This window comes from Calonectris borealis, chromosome 15 (genome assembly GCF_964195595.1).
Source record: "Calonectris borealis chromosome 15, bCalBor7.hap1.2, whole genome shotgun sequence".
NCBI lineage: Eukaryota > Metazoa > Chordata > Aves > Procellariiformes > Procellariidae > Calonectris > Calonectris borealis.
This window is the reverse complement of record NC_134326.1, coordinates 10,744,859-10,763,271: the sequence shown is the minus strand read 5'-3', so window position 1 is coordinate 10,763,271 and position 18,413 is coordinate 10,744,859. Positions and strand designations below refer to the sequence as shown.

The 18,413-nt window shown below is 43.5% G+C and overlaps 1 protein-coding gene and 1 long non-coding RNA gene across 2 annotated transcripts in view; one reads left to right on the top strand and one right to left on the bottom strand.

Moving 5' to 3' along the window:
* Positions 1-18,025, top strand: part of HTR4 (5-hydroxytryptamine receptor 4) — a 97,659-nt gene extending 79,634 nt beyond the window's left edge. The window contains exon 6 of the mRNA XM_075164176.1: positions 17,882-18,025. Coding sequence (XP_075020277.1) covers positions 17,882-17,969 — 88 coding nt within the window. The 3' untranslated portion in view covers positions 17,970-18,025. The remainder of the gene's footprint in view (positions 1-17,881) is intronic.
* Positions 10,635-17,893, bottom strand: LOC142088651 (uncharacterized). Its single transcript, XR_012675895.1, has 3 exons — positions 13,336-17,893; positions 12,997-13,128; positions 10,635-11,825 (listed from the first exon to the last, which is right to left on the bottom strand). It is a non-coding gene; the product is annotated as an uncharacterized LOC142088651 (long non-coding RNA).
* Positions 18,026-18,413: the final 388 nt, after the last annotated feature.

Below are 18,413 nucleotides of genomic sequence, written 5' to 3'. Positions count from 1 at the left end.
AGGTATTCTCGCTGCGGCAGCAAACAGCACAAAAAGGCACAATCTCATCTCTCAAAAAAAGTTTAAGTCCTTATCTGAATGTTCCCAGCATGTTTTCCTAGCTGTGTTTGACTGCCAGAGCAGCATTTTCTCTTTGAATATCCTCCTTCAGTCTGGGAAGCCCTCCGGCAGCAACAGCCTCTGAGCTGCCGTTAGTTAGGAAGATGGGGCAGAGCTCAGCCAGGTAAGCAGATGCCTTCAGCGAAAATGCTGCAAGGACATGGTCAAGGTCCCACCCTGTAAAGCAAACCTGACCAATACAATCTTGTTGGCTCAGGCTTAAGGACCTAAACCAGCACAAACTGAGGAAAAACACAGATGGGGTTTTGCTTACTTTATGTCTGGTTTTGGTTTTATATTTTAAACGTTCTTTGTTTAAATAAGGTACTGATATTTCTGGTGCTGGATAGACCATAAAGAAATTCCTTAAGTAAGCTAATAGCAATTCTCATGTAGAACGAAGTTTCACTTGTGGATTGAAGGGAGATTTGCACCCGAGGCTTGCTGGGACATCCCCTCTTCTTCGCAGGCCCCCGCGTGGGTTCTTGTGCTTTCCGAGCTACTTGTGCTGTGGCGAGTGGTTGTGCCTGTGCTAAGAAGTGATGAGACTTTGAAAAAGCTGATCTTGCAGAAGAGAATTTGCCACAAGATTTGGTGACTTTGGGCTTATCTGTCCCATCTGAAGCAAATCAATCTCTTGATTCCAAATCTGTATGATATTTAAAACATACAGTGACTATTGCCACAGCACAAATGTCAAGTATATTTATGATCCGTCTTGACAGTTAGTGTTCAGATTTAGGTACCACATACTGTTGTGGTTGTTCTCTGTCGTTTGCAGGTGTAACTATGATATGTGACTGGAATGCCAATGGAAATATATATTCCACAGACCCATTCCAACAAACTCCAGAGCTTCACATATGCTTAAAGGACTCAAACTCGGCTGAGTCAGTCCAAAGACTCAATATTCATGAAATATTTTTGGATTGTTTTCTGCCAGCATTTCACTTTACGTCAAGTAGAATAAATGACTAGTTTCACCTGAAGCTTAATTTCCCCACCTTGTATTTCTGCAAGGAAACTGAAAACTTAATTGTGTCAGCAGGGGAAGGAGTATGACTTTTATCAGCGATGATTGTGTGCGTTTCTCCCAGCTGATTGCCAGATATTTTGATTGCACTAGTTACCTCCTCCTATGATTAAAATCAATACATTGATCAATACAGCTCTTAAGTGTCATGTTCCAGTCTACATCTGTGTAACAGAGGATCTCGAAAGGGATTGCCTCGGGCTCTTTTTACTTTATGAAACCCACCAAAGAATAAATATCTGCTTTGATTATGCTCCCCAGTTTCTTGTATTCCCCTCACTTTCCCAAAAATTAGAAACTGTTTGCAGCTATGCTCTTTCCTCTTCAGATTTTTGCCTCTCCTGACATTTGGAGAAGTGTCCTTGGACATGGTGTATTCAGATGTTCAGACTGAGCTTGACATTTTTCTTTTGGACATCTTCAGAAGAGATGAGGTTTTGCTTGTTATGATGCTCAGATGAGAAATTTTTTTCCTTAGGTCCTTCTTGCACACAGAAGTTCAGAGGGTCCCTGGGCCTGGAGGGGAGCCGTAGCTGGCATCATTCGTACGAGATCCTCACTAGCAGATGTCCAGGAACTACTCCTGTGAGACTGGAAAGGCTGAAGTCAGATAACAGGCTATCATCACAGGATGTTTGGGGATATAGCTAATAGAAAGCGGGGACTTAGCAACCTCTGATTCATATTGAAACGAAGAAGCTGTCAAAGGCACCTCCTGTCCTCCCCAGCACACTCCTGAAGACGATCTAACCTAGCTGTGAAATAGCTCTTGGCAGGGAAGGCGGATGAGCAAATGAAGCATCATCCTTCCTGAAGAACAACAGGGGAATGAAAACACAGCCACCAAGCAATATGTACTTATTGGCTTATTTTGGTATCGGTTTTAACCAAGCTAAAAATGAGGAGCAACTGTCTATGAAAGTGATGCAGGGAATTAGTGTTTGCAAGTGGGGCGTACATAGGAGGATGGAGTAGGATGGGGAGCATCTGTAGGATGAGGAGGGTCTGCTGCTGCCCTTAGTGCACTGAGGGAAAACGTGCATTTATCAAACCAAGGCTGTACGGAAGAGAATATGGAGATTTTACTCAAATTAAGCACCCACTTCCAATGTCACCATCTATGGTATGACATTTAAACCTAATAAAATGCTTACAAAATAAGACTAGTTATGAGCACAGCTCAAAAGTTTGCCATGTTAATATTTTTATAATATGATGTATAAAGTTTTACGAATTCATACCCAGTGAGCTGTAAGAAAGAAGCAGGCTAAGGTCAGGAGTGTGCTAGTTAATGCATATGACAGAAATATTAATTGAAAAATCTTGAGGAAGAAGGAAAGAGGAGTGGCAACTCCCATTCAACACAACATGGTGAAACATGGTGTTTGCTATCTGACCTGTCCTTCCCGGGGGCGGGATGGATAGCTGGGAAACGGCAGCAGCTACTGTAGCCAAAGAAACCTTATCTTAAGTTAGTAAGACTTATTACAACTTAACCTAAAACAAAGTATATACTAGTTGAGATGTTAAAGATGTTTATTATTAATTTTGATCTTAATACTGGGTTTTGTTATTTAATTTTTGTGTTGTTGTTCCATTCCCAGAAACTATAATTTTCAGATCTTATCATTAGGTGTCTTAAGATATGTACAGCTTCACAACACCACTTTCAGGATGTCCAGAAGTTACCAGGGTACAAAACCATAGACATTGCATGGGCACGTGTGTGAACGGGCCCTACAAAAGGCAGGAAAGGATGATACCTACCCTGGTGACCAGAAAACTTACCGGCAGGCTGTAGAGTAGGAGGGAACATGCGTGAGCCCCAGATGCTGTGAGGGAGTTTGTGATAGTTTGCTATTCAGAAAGGAACTTAAACTGGTGACTGACATTAACAATGTGCATATGCTAGACTTTTGTTATAAAACACATAATTCTTTATAGAAAGTCTTGTTTTGACACAAAAAAGTTCTGCTGTTGCACACACAAAGTAGACACACAAAATGATGAAGAATCTTTTGCTAGAAGATTTCAACAAACGGCAATTGCCATTTTTCCCTGGATATTTCACTGCAGAAAAGCCACCCATTTCCCAGATAGCTGCAATTCTAACACTGTGGCAGATGTTTGAATCCTGACAAAAAAAAGTCAGTCTTGGGGCTCATGGCTGCTGGGCTGCAATACATTTGGAAATCGTGGTGTCTCCATTCCACAAGGAAACAGCTCCAAGTGTTTTTTTTTCATTATTTCATTCCACAGCTTTGACGAATGGCTTGTGTTTTTTCCCTAGCAGATGAAAGATCTAATTATGCCAGTTGCGAGATCTCCATTTATAAAAAAACATTCATTATCTTCCATTTGAATATTCTTAATTGATCCTGCTTGTACGTCAGTTATTGAAACACCTTACTTAAAAAACAGAAGCCTATTATGAGCTATCCTATCTGTGGGTAGTTATAAACAGCTCTTAACATGGTGCTATGTATTTCTAACATAAGCGAGCACTTCCAAGTACTCTCCTAATTATCAGATTTGGGCCTTTTATGAATGTTGCATTAATTATGGTGCAAAAATGAACTGTAGGCCAAAATCTGCAGGTAATTAGAGCATATAAGGTAGTGCCAAACTTAACATTAATGAGAGAGAAACGGAAATACAGAGTTAATGTGAGAAAAAGGGGAAAGTGCCTGTCTTCTGCAGCATGGCATTGAGTGGCCTCACTCATTTGCTTCCTTGTTTACCCTGGTGTTTATAATTAGCAAATGGATTTAAATCACTGAAAACAAATAGCTCCTTCATTGATTTTAAAGTTAGCTTAGTTTCTGTCCTTTGGTGCCCGAGTTCCTGTTTCTTATGTGGAAACATGAACTATTATAACATTAACAAGTTGCAAATCTGTGATGGAAGAAGTCAACATCTCTGGACTGACTCCATCATCTTGGTTGCTGTGTGATCCCACGTTTTTCATCACGAGTCATTGTCACATTTATAATATCATAATATCCAAAGTCCAAGGCCTTTTGCTAAAGTTGAGCAGAACGTCCTGCAGTGGAAAATAGGGAAACTTATAAACATCATCCAGGTCAAGCAGCTGAAAGACGGAAGCATAAGGAAGCTGGGAAAAGAGAAAACTCCCAGCTGGGAGATAGGACAAGCATAATTAAGATGACTGTCAGCAAAGCCAGTCAATGATGACATCTATTAGCACATGAAGTAATCTCTTGGGGGAACCACTGTAGAAACACCCTCTGGATAACCAAAATTGAGCTGGATAAAGTAATGGCAAGTGGTACAGCCCTGTATCAGCAGAGATGGCATGGGGTAGCTGGTAATCTCTGTCACATCTCTTATGCCGCCACTGGACTTGTTAGAACGAGGGAAAAGTACCTTTCAGCCCAAGGTGCCTGGGGACCTTCCTGGTGATCCTTCTTCATCCCCTGGTTCACTCTGACATGAGATCCAAGGCTGCTTCTCCAGACCTTGTCTCAGCAGCTCTAAACAAAAAGCAAAGCAGGCTTATTTTTAAACTATTGCACCATATGCTGATATTTTGCAGTAGTCAAGTTCAGCAATCAAGGTGAGGGGGTCTTAACCCCCCCGGCAGGGCCAGGAGGGGCATTAGCTACCGTCATCTTTCTGTTTGAGATCCACAGCGTGGCTCAGCACCCGGAGCTGTGGGGGAGAGAGCTGGGGGTGCCAGCGCCCCAGCAGGTCTCCATGAACGGGGCGGTGGGGAGCAGAGAGGCGGCACCCCTCGCACACCCCGAGTCGGGTGTTTTTCTGCGTAGGGGTGCCTGTGATTCTCATCCTTGCTCCCAGGAAGAGGTGAGGTACAAACTGCTAATCTTTCTAGCGAGGGGCGAGTGAGATGCGTTTGGGATGTGCTGGAGAAGCGTGGCAGCTATTGTTCTGACAGGATCAAACTGCTAATGGTATAACAAGGCTGATTATTTTTAAAGTGAGTTTTGCTGTTCGAAGGCTGCCACCTTTGACAGCTCTGGAAGGCACAGGCACCTGCTTGAGCATGAACGGGAGCACAGGGGCAACAGCAACGAGAGTTGATCAGCTCCCCGGGAAAGAGGAACTTCATTCTCAGCTGAGCATTGTTGCTTGGGTCAGGCTGACAGCAGAGAACAACTTTGACAACAGTGATGGCGTGGTTTGGCTATGTGGTTATTCGGTTTATTTAAGGTCCAGCTGAGCCCTGTTGGCTCATGTCCGAAAAGCCACCGAGCCGTCAGCAGCTCAGTGATTCTGGCTCGTGGAGGAGATCTGGTAACCATCTCCCAAAGTATGAACTTTCTCAGTGGTGACCTGTTCAGCTGCTTGCTACTGAAGGTTTGGTTTCATAAGACAAGAGCTAGGAAATGGGCAGACAAAAAGATACACAAGCTCAAACACAGTCACAAACGTATATGCTCAAGGGATCACGTACTGTATTTCTCCCCTCTTCCAGGCCCCACTCAGAGATTGTTTGCTGTTCTTACTTAAAAAGTTATTAAAAATCTCAGGCATATCTTAGCAACATCCATGTTCCAATTAATAACTGGCCAACAGTGACAAAAACATCAGATGGACATTCAGGGCAATCTCCAGTGGAGGCAATGGAAAATAAACCTGTTTCACGTGGGTGAGGGCCAACAGGCACGGTGCCTGGCCAGGCTCAGCCGTTCCCTTGCCTGAAATTATGTCAGGTAAAACTGAGATGCTGAAGTTTAAAACAGGCCAGCAGTATTACACGGTCAGCAGAAGAGAAGACGGCTGCCGGCGGGTGCTGCTCTGCGCGAGGGCAGCGTCCCGTCCGAGCCAGCTCAGCAGCACGACCCAGCGCCGCAGAGCTGCAGCGTGACCGCTGCAGCGCGGGGAGGCTTCAGCCTTTTCGTAAGCTTTCCTAAAAGAACCAGAGGAAAAGTGGAATCTCATTATTGTGACTGTGCAACGAGAAACAGGAGGTCCAAACCAAACTCAGCCATCTCCCTGTTTCTATTTCGCCGGCCTGAGGGCATCGTTACAGTCAGTGACCCAGAGGCAGGATATTCCCAGCCTCTGAGGGTGCGAAGGATTTAGTGGAGGAAAGAAGTTCTTCAATAAATAAAACGCCTTTCCTACAGCTGTAGGTTGTTCTGTCCTGGAAAGCATTTCTGACATTTTAAAATTGAAACAAACTATTTTTAAGTAAGTGATTAATTGCTGCTGTTGAAGCACCACAGCCCTGAACCAAACTATGATTTAGTTGTACCAGACACTATTCGTATCTGAAATGACACAATGTTTGTTCCAAAGAGGCTCAAATCTAAAGACAAGGCATACAAAGGAAGTATTCTTGCCTCTATTTTATCCACAATGAAAGAAGGCTCAGAGAAGTGGCATGGTTTGCCCACAATCGAACAGGAATTGTTGGAAAAGCCACCTCTGCAGTCCTGAGGTGTCCTGAGTCCCTGGTAATCTTCCGTCAACAATTTCTTAAAATAGCTCATTGAAGAACGTAGCTGATCTTTGTTCTTATTAGCACTTGTTTAGCATTTGTCTATTTGCTTAGCATTAATTATCTGTAGTCATGTTCCTGTTTTTACCTTTTGATGTCTATCAAGAATGTAATTATCATCTTAAGAGGTTATTATTCAAGACAACAGTGAGACTTCATAACATCATGCAAAACGTTTTAGCCAGTACCCAGAGATAATGACATACAAAAATGTGTTCCTTCAGCCCTGTTTTTTATTGAATTTGACTCTTTGCTTCTTGGCTGATCTATGTGAAATGCCTTGGCTGACTCAGGCCAGGCTCCTAATTAGTTATCTTCATTTATCAGTCTCTATCCAATCTACCTCCCGTGCCAGGGGAAGGGCTGTGTTCAGCACTCTGCCAGAGAGACCAGTGTGATCCTCCTCCAGGCATGGAACAAGGGTCTTCTGAGCAGAGTGGGCTGGGATTAGCTGTTGAAGTTAAAGTAGCTTCAATGGGTTCTTATAATTTTTCTTAGACCACATTCATTAATAGAGCCTGGCAATAAAAAGAATAAAAAAAGGAAGACGTAATGAGCACTTGCAGCTCCAGGGAAACAAGCTGATTGGGTCAAATTCAGCAAATGTTTTCATCAGGAGAAAACAAAAAGGAAACAAGATGCTGAAGTGTTTTGACATTTTATTTCAAAATCATATTTCAGTTTATTATTTGCCTGCTCTTTTAGAAGGAGTTAAACAGCCTCCTTGAAAAAGATATGCTTCTACTGTAAACCCAAACACAACATAAACATAAATGAACCGGAGGGATTTTGGTCTTGTTTTGCCAGAAGAAAATATGAAACATTTCTATTGTACATCAGCCTAAAGCAGCAGTCCTGTGTGTCGGTGCGGTTACATATCCACCAGGCATTACCTGCACGCCTCCGCTTTTGCAGAAGAGGACACCCCTCGCGTAGCTACGGGGACTTTCCTGGTGCTGTACGGGAATGCCCTGGCCCACGCCTGGCTGAGATGGTCTGGGAACATCTCCTGGAGCTGCCGGTCATTAGAGCTGGCTCGTCAGAGTGAGAGAACAGGCCAGCTTCAGCTGAGGAAAACATCCTTCAGGAATGATGGAACAAAGGAAGAAGAAAGGAGAGAAACAAACATATCGATAGATGCTTTCTTTGTTTTCTGTGACTTGTCAGATACAAAGAAAGTAATTTTTTTTCTTCCAGCGGTATGTTTCTCTCACTCGAGGATTTTGTTTACTTGGAGAACTGTCTGCTAATTTTAAATCTGAGGAGGCATGTAGAAGTCTTACAAAATGTACCGAAGGCTGGATTATGTGGGCTGGAGACAGCTGTTTTTAAAACCTCTAACTGAAATTTAGTAAAGAATGATGAGTGCTTAATTCCAGCTCACAAGGTCTGAACAGCATTATTTGATTTAAAGATAATTAAAATATTCAGCATAACTGCTCAAGAGTGGAAAAAAATAAACACTTGTCATGAGATAGAGACAAATTTGTATTTACATTTGACTACAAAAGACACTAAAATCAACATTGCTATCATATCCATATAAATAATTTAGCAATCCAAATGTTTTCCTGATATCTGGATTTTCACCATTCAGCTGCAATGGGAAAATTGAACTTTTGATGACATTTCTGTGGATTTTACCCATGTTTTCCCAAAGGATTGCATCGTCTCTAAGGAAGAATGGTCCACTGAATTTGCTCCTCTTTATTTAAAAAAAAAAAAATCGTAAGACTAAGACAGACTTCAAATTTGGCTAGGACATTTTAAGAATTTAGGAATATTTTCTCTTTGGTGCTGGTGCTGCTTGAGACATCAGGTCCACGGACTAGGTGGGTTTTACGCACAGATAAATGATGATCCCTCCCCAAGATTGGAATAAAAGACACTGAAGGCAAAGGAAGGTCCCTGCTGTAAGGCTCGTTGCAGAGGATGGGTTTCATTTTCTTTGCCACATCACTGTGCTTTCCTGGTGCTGGCTGCAAAGGGACAGAGAGATACTGGCCGTGTCTGGCCAGCCGTTTCTCCACCAGAGCTCCAAAAGGCGATTTAGCAAATCATCTGCCCCAGCCCCTCTACTCAGCTAATCATACCGTGTCTTTATGGGCTCTGCAGGCTGTCAGCTTGCAATGAAGAGAAATAGTCACAGGAGGAGGGGATGGAGACGCCCGTCTGCCATCCAGACTAACCCAGCTCCCAAGCAGAAGCAGCAGCCAGCCATAATGACGGCTTCCCCATCCCCATGCCTGGGTTCGTCTGGTTTGAAATCCAGCTTCCTCCAGCCCGCTTGGGTGGGAGCCCTGCGCTTGAAAGCGCACGAGAGACAAACATTAAGTGTATCTCCACAGAGTTACAGGAATGCATCTGGTACTTGGGGAGCAGTTCTCATTGTGTTTTCTGAGTTCATGCACTCTTTTTACATTCATTGGTTTCCCATACCTTTAGAAGAGGAATTCTCTCTGAATTGGCTTCTGTTGGACAAAGCAGATCACAGGCAGTCACGTGCAGGTGCATGAAAGACCTCCCTCCAGTAACTCACCTTTGGTAACGCGCTGGTCTCCTCTGGGTTGCAGGTCAGTCGGATGCAGCACAAGGACGATACACAATAAGCTTAAACCTCACTGCTAGGAAATCTTGCAAGTATCTTGCTCATCTCAGAAACAGGAAGAAATGAAAAACCCACAGAGAAACAACAGGATCTATTAATCCTAGAAATATTAGATATATTGCTAGTTTTGCAGCATTGAATATGAAATCGATTTACATTGTTCTGCAATGTTGATACATAGCAACAAAAAGACAGAACAAGCTTGTAATTTCTGGCTCCATTTTGCCCCAGGAATCATGTTGAGTAGGTAGGGGATATTCTTCTTATTCTGCTACAATGATTTTCTACTGATGGCCAAATGTGGAAGTTCACTTTAGTGGCTGGGAGCGTGAGTCATTCAGCCCAGAGATTACGGAGTTACTAGAAAGCCCTTCATTTTGTGGAGTCTATGAACCTGGTAATTGTGAGAGAGGGACAATTCTGCACTGGCCTTTTGGAAATTAAATATGCGGCTGTATTGAAATGAAATGTTTCATGAAAATACACTTAATTTGGATTATGTGTATTCATTTTTTTTTTCAACAGAAAATGGGAATGAAACAACATACTTTGTTCGCATTTCATTTTGACATTTTGTGTATTTCAGATTAAAAAAATGTTTTTTGCCGCTTTCAAAATGAAAAATGTCACAGATTAAAATAGCAAATTCCAGAAATTCTTGGATTTTATGTGTACACTCTTCTCAACTTTCTGACCGTTTCCCAAGATTTCCCAGTTTTCCAAAATGTCAAAAAAGCATCTTTTCAGGGAGACAATAGCATTGTCATCTTCACCCTTGAGGGCACTCCAACGCCACCAGCTCTTTCCTGCTGTTCTGAAAAACATGCTCAAAGTTTATTCCTGGCCCACTGGGATTCAGGATGGTCTGTGTGATCTTTCTTGGGTGCTTCCATTGCAGACATGGCTAAATAATGATGCCAAGCAGAAACCATACTGCACTTAACGACATCTCTATCATCTACAGGCAATCATTTACTGTGGGTTAGTGACTGCCATAAAATACAGAATTAAAAGGCTGTTTTCTACCTGCTCCTGAAACAGGAATAAAGTAAGCAGATGCGTTACTGTCTGGAATAACTAACAAACAGTCATCTTAAGCTGTTCTCTCTTTCCCTCTCTTTTATAGTGCATTTATGAATTATGTTGTTTGCATTTATAATTATGGGACTGAACAGATGGTAGAAGGCTTATTTCAGAATGATGTGTTCGTTAAAATAACCTAGTCTGGCCTGCCAAGTGATTGTTAACTGTAATCCCAATTTGATATTGAAGAGGGTTATTTATTCTTTCTCTGTAAATCCACCTGAAAGAAATGGAGCTTTGAGAAACGGACACTATATTGAGTGTGAAGCTATAATAGTGGTGCTGCATATATTCCAGATGGGAAACCACTGAAGAGTTTTGCAGCTGTGAGAGAAAGAAAAATGCAGAGAAAAATAAATTGTGGACCACCACAATTTTCAAATCTAAGAAAAGTTTCAGTTCTTTATTCAATTTGGAAGCTCAGTTCCACTTAAAACGTGGCTCCAGCCAGCTTCTACCTATGCGCAAACTCTTTCTATGGTCTACCGTCTTAGGTAGTTGAGTTCAACAATGGTAGATTCCATTATTAAAAATGGGGCTCTCTGCTCAAGCAAAGCATAAATCTTCAGAGTTTATCACATCTTACATAGTAACATCTTGTCTTTCTCTAGTCCCAACAAGTGTTTACTGGGTGCTTCTGCAAATAACAAGAGGTTTCGTGATGTAACTGGGAGCGATCGTCACCTATTTGCCTTCCTTCTTGGAAATCTTATTGTTCCAGCCTCATTTTACCAGCTTCATCACCTTGCAAGGCGTGTGATGGATCTGGAGACAATTCTTTGCACTTCAACTCTTTTGCAGTATTTCATTTCTGAGATCTCCTGCCCCACTATTTTCACATCAAGACTTCAGGATCTGGTCCAAACACAGATGAAAGCAGAGGCACAGTGTCAAGGCTTCTTTGTTGAGATTGAAGGAGTCTCTATTCCTCCAGTTCTGGCCATTACCCAGGTTCTGATTCCTGGCCCTCACACCTCCTTGTGTGTATGTCCTACCCAGGCTACCTCAGGATGCCACTTGGGGCAGATCTTCCTCGCTCAGTGGGCAGTCTGAGGCTGTGCTGCCGGTGGGCTGCTCAGAAACGGTTTACAGCTCTCCTATAGCTGAAAGCTTTGCTCTTCTGCACCAAAGCGATTGGCATCACTTGTACCCCTCAGCTGCGGCACAACCATGGGGTCATCAGAATTTTGCAGGCAAAACTCAGAGGAAATAGTGGAGAATGAGATGCAAAGGTGCAGGACTCCTGTCTACCTGTCTGAGCCCACTGGGACCAGAACCAAAGGTAGGAGGAATGGGAGAGCAGTGGAAAAGTTGATGGTGTTCACTAAGAATAACCAGAAATATTCGTGTTTTCTGGGTTGCCTCTGCAACCATTGTCACAACCTTCAAAGATGGAAATTGGCTGTACAAAAGCTGTTACTGAGAAGTTTTCTGGGGTCCTGGAGGGAGTTTCTAGTTGCATATGAAAGAAGAAATGTATTTTGAAACGTTTCATTTGGAGTGTTGGCAATCAACAACTGGAAAAAGGAGAAAATGAAAGAGGCAGATGAGTGCTCACACATACAGAATTGCCAGTATCACAGTGGTTAGATCAGTCACCTTGATAAAAGGCAGAAAAAGGCCTTGAACATGAATTGGAGTCCGCTCTTCTTTTCTTTTTTTTTTTTTTTCTTTTCTGTCTCATGAGAAGTTGCAGACTTGCTCCAGATCAGAAATGGGGAAAATATTTGAAACTGTGAAAGCTTTTGGAGAATGGGAAAAGCATTTTCTAGACCACTCTGATTTTAGCTTGAAACTCATTATTTTTGACCTAGCAAGTCAGTCTTTATAATTGCATGTTTCTCAGGTGCTCTGACCCCCCTTAAACATCCACTCCAACCTATTAAATCTCCTAGTTGTAAACTAAATTAGTCTGTACATTTTTTCAGGGCATGCATTGTCTTCAACAGGAGCTTGCCAGAGCTCAGCAGAACAGATTTCTGCTTTAGTTTAGACTGCAGTCTGCTACTGTCAGGAAAACAGGAATAGATTTAGACTTTCCAGAGTTTTGGTTTTGTTGAAATTTAATGTTTGGTTTAATTTGAAATCTTTCATTTGGAATGCAAACAGTTGACCAAAAAAAAAAAGTTAAAATAAAAATAGTAATGAAGTACATTTCCCAAAAACAACAACAAATTGCAATGCCTTTAAATGAAAAATTTCATGTCATTTTTACAGAATTATTGCTTTTTAATTTTTTCTTAAAAAAACAAATTCATAGAAACTGGCACAAACTCAGGAAAACTTTCAGTGCCACAAAACTTGCAGATTTATTTCTTTTCTTATTATTTCAAATTTTTAAGAATGTCACAGTTAAAACTTGCTCCTTGCCTGACTCTGCCGAGTTCCCTCCATCAGTCCAGTAGGGAGGCATTAATGAACCACTGCACCAAACCCCCAGTCCCAGCACAGGGATGTCCGAGGACCACAGTTTTGTTTCAGGTAGGGGTAATTTTCCTGAATTGTGTGTGGGGCCAGTATCAAACAATTTAATGTGAACAGCTAAGAACGGCACTTATTTCAAAGAATTTGATACAAGGTTTTTATCTTTTATTCTTGCATTACCAGGGGGTATTTAGAAACTCCAGCAGTAACTATTCTGGATAGTTATCAAAAAGATTTGCAAATACAATGAAACTTGGGGCTTACCAGTTTTTTGTATAGTTCGTGTCTAAACTTCCCCAGACTTTGTGGCCACTTCTGTACCCAGCTGAGACCCGAGCCATCCCGGCAGTGCCAGTAGCAGACGTATATACCATAAATGCAGCCATCCACCTACTCCTGCAGCAACATTGACCTCTCGGTATCTGAATGTGTGCACAAAATCTCTTCTCTACCTGGTGACAATGTGTCCTTCATTTTCCAGGCAGAGGGGGAGTGGATTTAGGTGGCAAAAGTCCCGGGGAGCAGGGAGTTAACAGCTCCCGGTACCCCACACAAAAAAGTGCGCCCTTCCCCACCCAGTCCAGGGACAGCTGAAAACCTCACCTCAGTCTCCAGTGAATGCCAGGACAACAGGAACCACCTCCTGCCAGTTCAAAAATGGAAGCAATTAATAATGCGAGCAGGCGTATTTGGAACGGATTACTAAACAGAGAGCAAAGGCAGCTGCGCACCCACCGCGGGTGTAGGATGGCTGTGGGTTCTCCATTCATCTGCCTTCAGCCCAGCTGAAAGCTTTGCCACGCTTGGGCGGCTGTGGGCATTTATTTTATTCTTTTTTTTTTTCCTGTTGTTATTATTATGATCTTCTAAGTAAAATTATTTCTCCTGCCAGGGTTAAAGGGACAGAGGCTGCTGAGGGAACACTGGGCCAAGTGTTTGTTCAGAGGCTTTGGAGACGCTGCCACAGAAGCCCGTTAGCCGCAGGCGATTCAGCTGTGGCGGGGAAGGGGCTCTCTGCTCTCTGTTACGGATGAGCACCACCTGCTAACCCGGTCCAACCCTGCCCCTGCGAGGGGCCCCTTGCCCCTTACCTGCCTGCACGCTGATGACCTCGAGGCTGCAGGGAGCTTAGGGAAGAAGGATGGACACGGGCCTTCAGAGCAAGGGCTGCGGTTAAAAACCAGGGGAGTAATTCACGGGTGACACAGCTGCAGAGCTGCAAGCTGGGCGTCCCAGGCGCTTCTGCAGAGGAGCCGTGGGTACGTGTGACCAGCGTAGGCAGCTTTACACAGGTGCTGCAGGCATGAAGGGTTGGTAGGAGGCATTTTTGGGAAAGAGCAGATACCTTCCAATTCCTGTCCATTCCTTGCTGTCCGAAGGGCCCCAGGCACCGTCTCCAGACAGAGGCTTCCTTCTGGAAACTGGACGGGTGGCTGCGAGCTCTGACGGAGCGGTGGCACACACACCGTCGGGATATTGCCTCCCCTCCTCCTGGGTCAGGCTCTGCCGAGGAAATGGATGCAGTTAGCTTTTGCGTTTGGAGCCAGGAGCCCTGCCCCAAAGTTGCACTGCTTTCTGCTTTTCAGCAAGACAGGCACGATCCCAGGGGACAGAGCTGGATGCCAGGGGTTTGCTCATCAGGAGAGGGCTAAGCAGGCTCCATGAAAATGGTGACTGTTTTTCATTACGGTTGGGGAAGCCAAAGACCAGCAATTTTTTGGCTTTGCTTCCTTAATAAATTGTACAGGTTAGTGTGGGGGATAGTTCTGCAGGGAATGAACGTGGGAAGATTACAAACAGCCACTGCATCCCCTTAGTGTTTTCTCCCCGGCTCTTGCCGAGTTCCCAGAATAATGGTGGAGCTCCTTGTTCTGTTCTGGTCGTGGGCCTATGGAGGGTAAAACCACACAGCTCCCCTCTGCTGTGCTGAGAGCTAACCCAACCAGTTAATTAAAGAGTCCATTGGACTGTCAGAAACAGCAGGAGATGCAGAAGCAATTATCTCCAAATTGGTCATCATCACAATTAAAGTACCATTTGGCAAGTATGTGAACAGCCTGCAGCAGGGTCCCCTTATAGGTGGTAATGCCTTTTCATTATCGGGCTTTATTACTGGGTGGTGGTGTTTATGATCTGAGTAAAGCTGTCAGGTGAAATGACAGTAACACTCGCCCCCGGTTCTGGGAGGAGAAGGATGCAGAGGGCAGAGGCAGCCTGGGATGCTATTTGTAATTGAGCTTGGTAGCGTAACATGCCAGCGTATACAAATCCCATCGAAGGAACTCATTATAGGCAGGAAAACTGAGCAACTAATTTGCTGCAGATAATTTATTTAATGCCTTTAAACCTTTTTAATTTTTTTCCTGCTCACATATTACAGCTTCCTCAGATGTATTCATTACCCAAACCTACTTGATAAGTTTCTCTTGAAACATTCAGCCCACACATGCAGGGTCCGAGCGTGGTTTTCTTCTTGCAGTCGGTAAGATAAATCCCGCGGCGCTTGGCCTCTCAGCTGGTGAGAGCTGAGGCACATTGGGTTCTGCCTTCCCAGAGGGGAGGCAAAAGAGTTTCAGGTGCAGCTGTGCTTTCCCTCTGAAAGGGGGCAAGCTTTCCCTCACTTCCCATTGATACTGATGCCTGAAAAATTAATTGTATTTTCAGAGAGCAGATCAGTTAAGACACGGTGGTGTGAAAAAGCGCAGGGCTGTTACAATCCTGTCTTTTGTCCGACGCTAAATTGGTGCCCTGTAACTGGCAGGTAGCTTTGAACTTCCATTTGAAGGGCAAAACTACAGTATGTGAAAACAATCCTGGTAACACAAGAGCCCGCCAGCGGAGGACTCCTTTAACAGTTTCCTGGAGATGTTGGTAAGATTTTTAGGAATGACGTGCCAGTACCAGAGCAAGCCATCGCCCCTGCAGCGCAGCTCTCGCACCCTGCGTACGGATGCTCTTTCCTCCTCTCCTACCGGTCCTCTTTCCTCACAGGGTAAACAGCTGGAAGTGTTGAGCTAACTGCCAGAGGCTTCAGACAGACACTTTGTGCCGCAGGAGATCCTGGGACACCTTAATGACTTCTCTTTAGCTTAACGCATCTTTGTAACAAATGGCATCACCTGCTAAATTGCTGATCTTGCACAACTGTTTTCTGACTACTGCAGAAGAAGAAGAAAGGTTTGGCTCTTTGGACATCCTGTATGAAGTCAGCTTTCAGTGCCTGTCTGTTGTGCTTCTGAGCAAGTCCTGAGTTGCTCTGAGCTGTGTCTGCCTTGTTCACAGAGCCAGGGGTCTCCTGGCTCTCATCCTCTGTATCACCGTTTGTAGCAGAGACTTCGCCATGCTGGAGGTCTCTTTGGTGGATTGCCTCACGCAACGTGCCATGTCTGACTTGGTATTTAAATTAAAATTACGTTATCACTTGTATGCTTCATGGTCATCTAATCGGAGTGTCTGTGCAGTGTTAGACGCAAAATGTCTTTTCTTGTTTCTTACATCAAGTCTGTATCTTGTTGGTAGAACTAGCACATTTTTTGAAATTTATGATCATTATTTAAAGTGATGGAGTACTAAGGGAGTATGGTCGATGGATATATCTGCACATACAGTGACCTCTATTAAGGCAACCAAGCCTGACCATGTTGAAAAAGAGCACCTAGTACATTAGAGGGTAAGCTCGTCTGGGAATATTCACCAGGGCAAATTCAGACAGGCAGTACAGTTTATACCCTGGCTTTCATTTTGAGTCCATGGCTGATCTACTGGAACTAACGGATACATCCTTTGTAGGATACATTTCAGTGGCATTGTAAGCACCTTAATTAGGAGCCTAAGTGTACTCAATGGAGAAAGAGATGCATGCAGATTAATAATGCCAAGTAAATTGATGTCATAGTATCAGTTTTTGAATATGTAGACAATGAGGAGTTCCAGACCTTTTTTCCAACGATTATTCAAACAAATCCTGAGGCTGATAGTACTTCTTTTCCCTCTGCTAACAGCAGGAGAACTGACATATTCTTCTATTTTCTTAGGCTTTTTTCTTTTTTTAATCTTAATTGGGGTGCGGATATTTCAGGTATGTCTTGGATGTTCGTTACTAAGAGAAATAATATATCTACATCTCTAAATACTCGGGAGAGGGAAGTCTTAACAGAGACCTGATTTCCCCGATATGCATTTGGACTAGGGAAAAATGTTTTTACAGTTATTTTTGCAGCTTCCTACTTCTGGACCTACTCAAAGGATGGTTTGGTTCAGCTTTAGTTAAATGGAATGGACTGCCAAGGGAAGATGCCTGGCTTGCTCTGTACCCTTCAGGGGGTTTGCAAGCAAGAATAATAAGATGTGAAATTCTAAAAGATGTGCTAAATCGGTTTTACTCCAGTTAGCCAACATTTTTGCTATCACCTCAGATCTGCTTATTCCTACTAAGCACTGCACACAGCTTAGGGAAAAGAGCTGCACGTCATTAGCAAACTAAATCAACAGCTCTGTTCAGAAAGCCATGTTGAGGTGGGCAGCAGGAAATGGGCTGGTAGATGAGGCACAGGGTAAGAGATAATGCCGAATTCCTTACAACTGAATTCTGCTTTTTCATATCTAGCCCAAATAGAAGAATATCAGAAAGGTATAAACATGACATGATACCTCCAAAGGACATAAAACCTGAACAGCACTGGTTTGATAAGACTTACTAGAACTGGCATTAACCCCAACTTTGCAATAGACAGAGCTACTTTCTTTTGTAAGTGGAAATGCCCTGAAATGTTGGTCTTGGTTTCAGCACTCACTTCCCAAGCTAGGCTCAAATGATTCTTTAAATGCTTGCATTGAAGACATTAACTGAAGTGCCTTCAGCTTAGTCCACCCAGAGGTGATCAGTTTCTTAGTTCTTTGGTCTGGTTTCCTCATTACCAGCTGCACTTTAGATACATGAAAACCAACAGGTTCTTGGTTTTCAGGGATTGTCTTGACTACATCAAACTGAAGATTTGGTTTCCTGTCATGGAGCAAAGTAGGGATTCACATTGCTTAATGTGAGATCTGGATATTTGGAAGATGTACTTCGGGGTTTTCAAGAACTCATTTTACATAAGCTTGTCCTTTTAACTAGCACTAACAAATCTTTATGTTTTTCCACTCCCAGGTACGCTGTTTTACATAACAGGCATCATCAGGAACATGAGAAGCTTCCCATCCACAATGACCCTGAATCCCAAGAGTCCTGTTTCTAGTCACGGTCCTGGAAGAGGAATGGCCCATCTGAAGGAACAGATTCCTTTCAGGATACCCAAAGGATTCATGGACAGCAGGACTTTACAAAAACTCATTCATCTGCATCGTGCTGGTGCCTCCTGCACTGACTTCATATGAATGTCCAGCTGCACGTGTGTAGGTTGATGGGGGCTTGGGAAGGTACACGAGCAGAAGGGCTGAGGAGACTTTCCTGTACCTGCAAGGACAGCTGGACTACCCGACTGCGTCAGAGCCTTACTCCAGGAGTGAGCTGACTTCTGTCAGTGTAAGGAACCATCACAGATACAAACCACCCAGTGCAGGGACTTCTGTTACTCCTTTCCAGCTGCCATCTGTGTACAAGCCACCGTCCTGTGATATCATGGTCTTAAAGATTACAAGTTCTGGCTAAAGCCCTAACGTGATGTGAGACTAAACGCCTG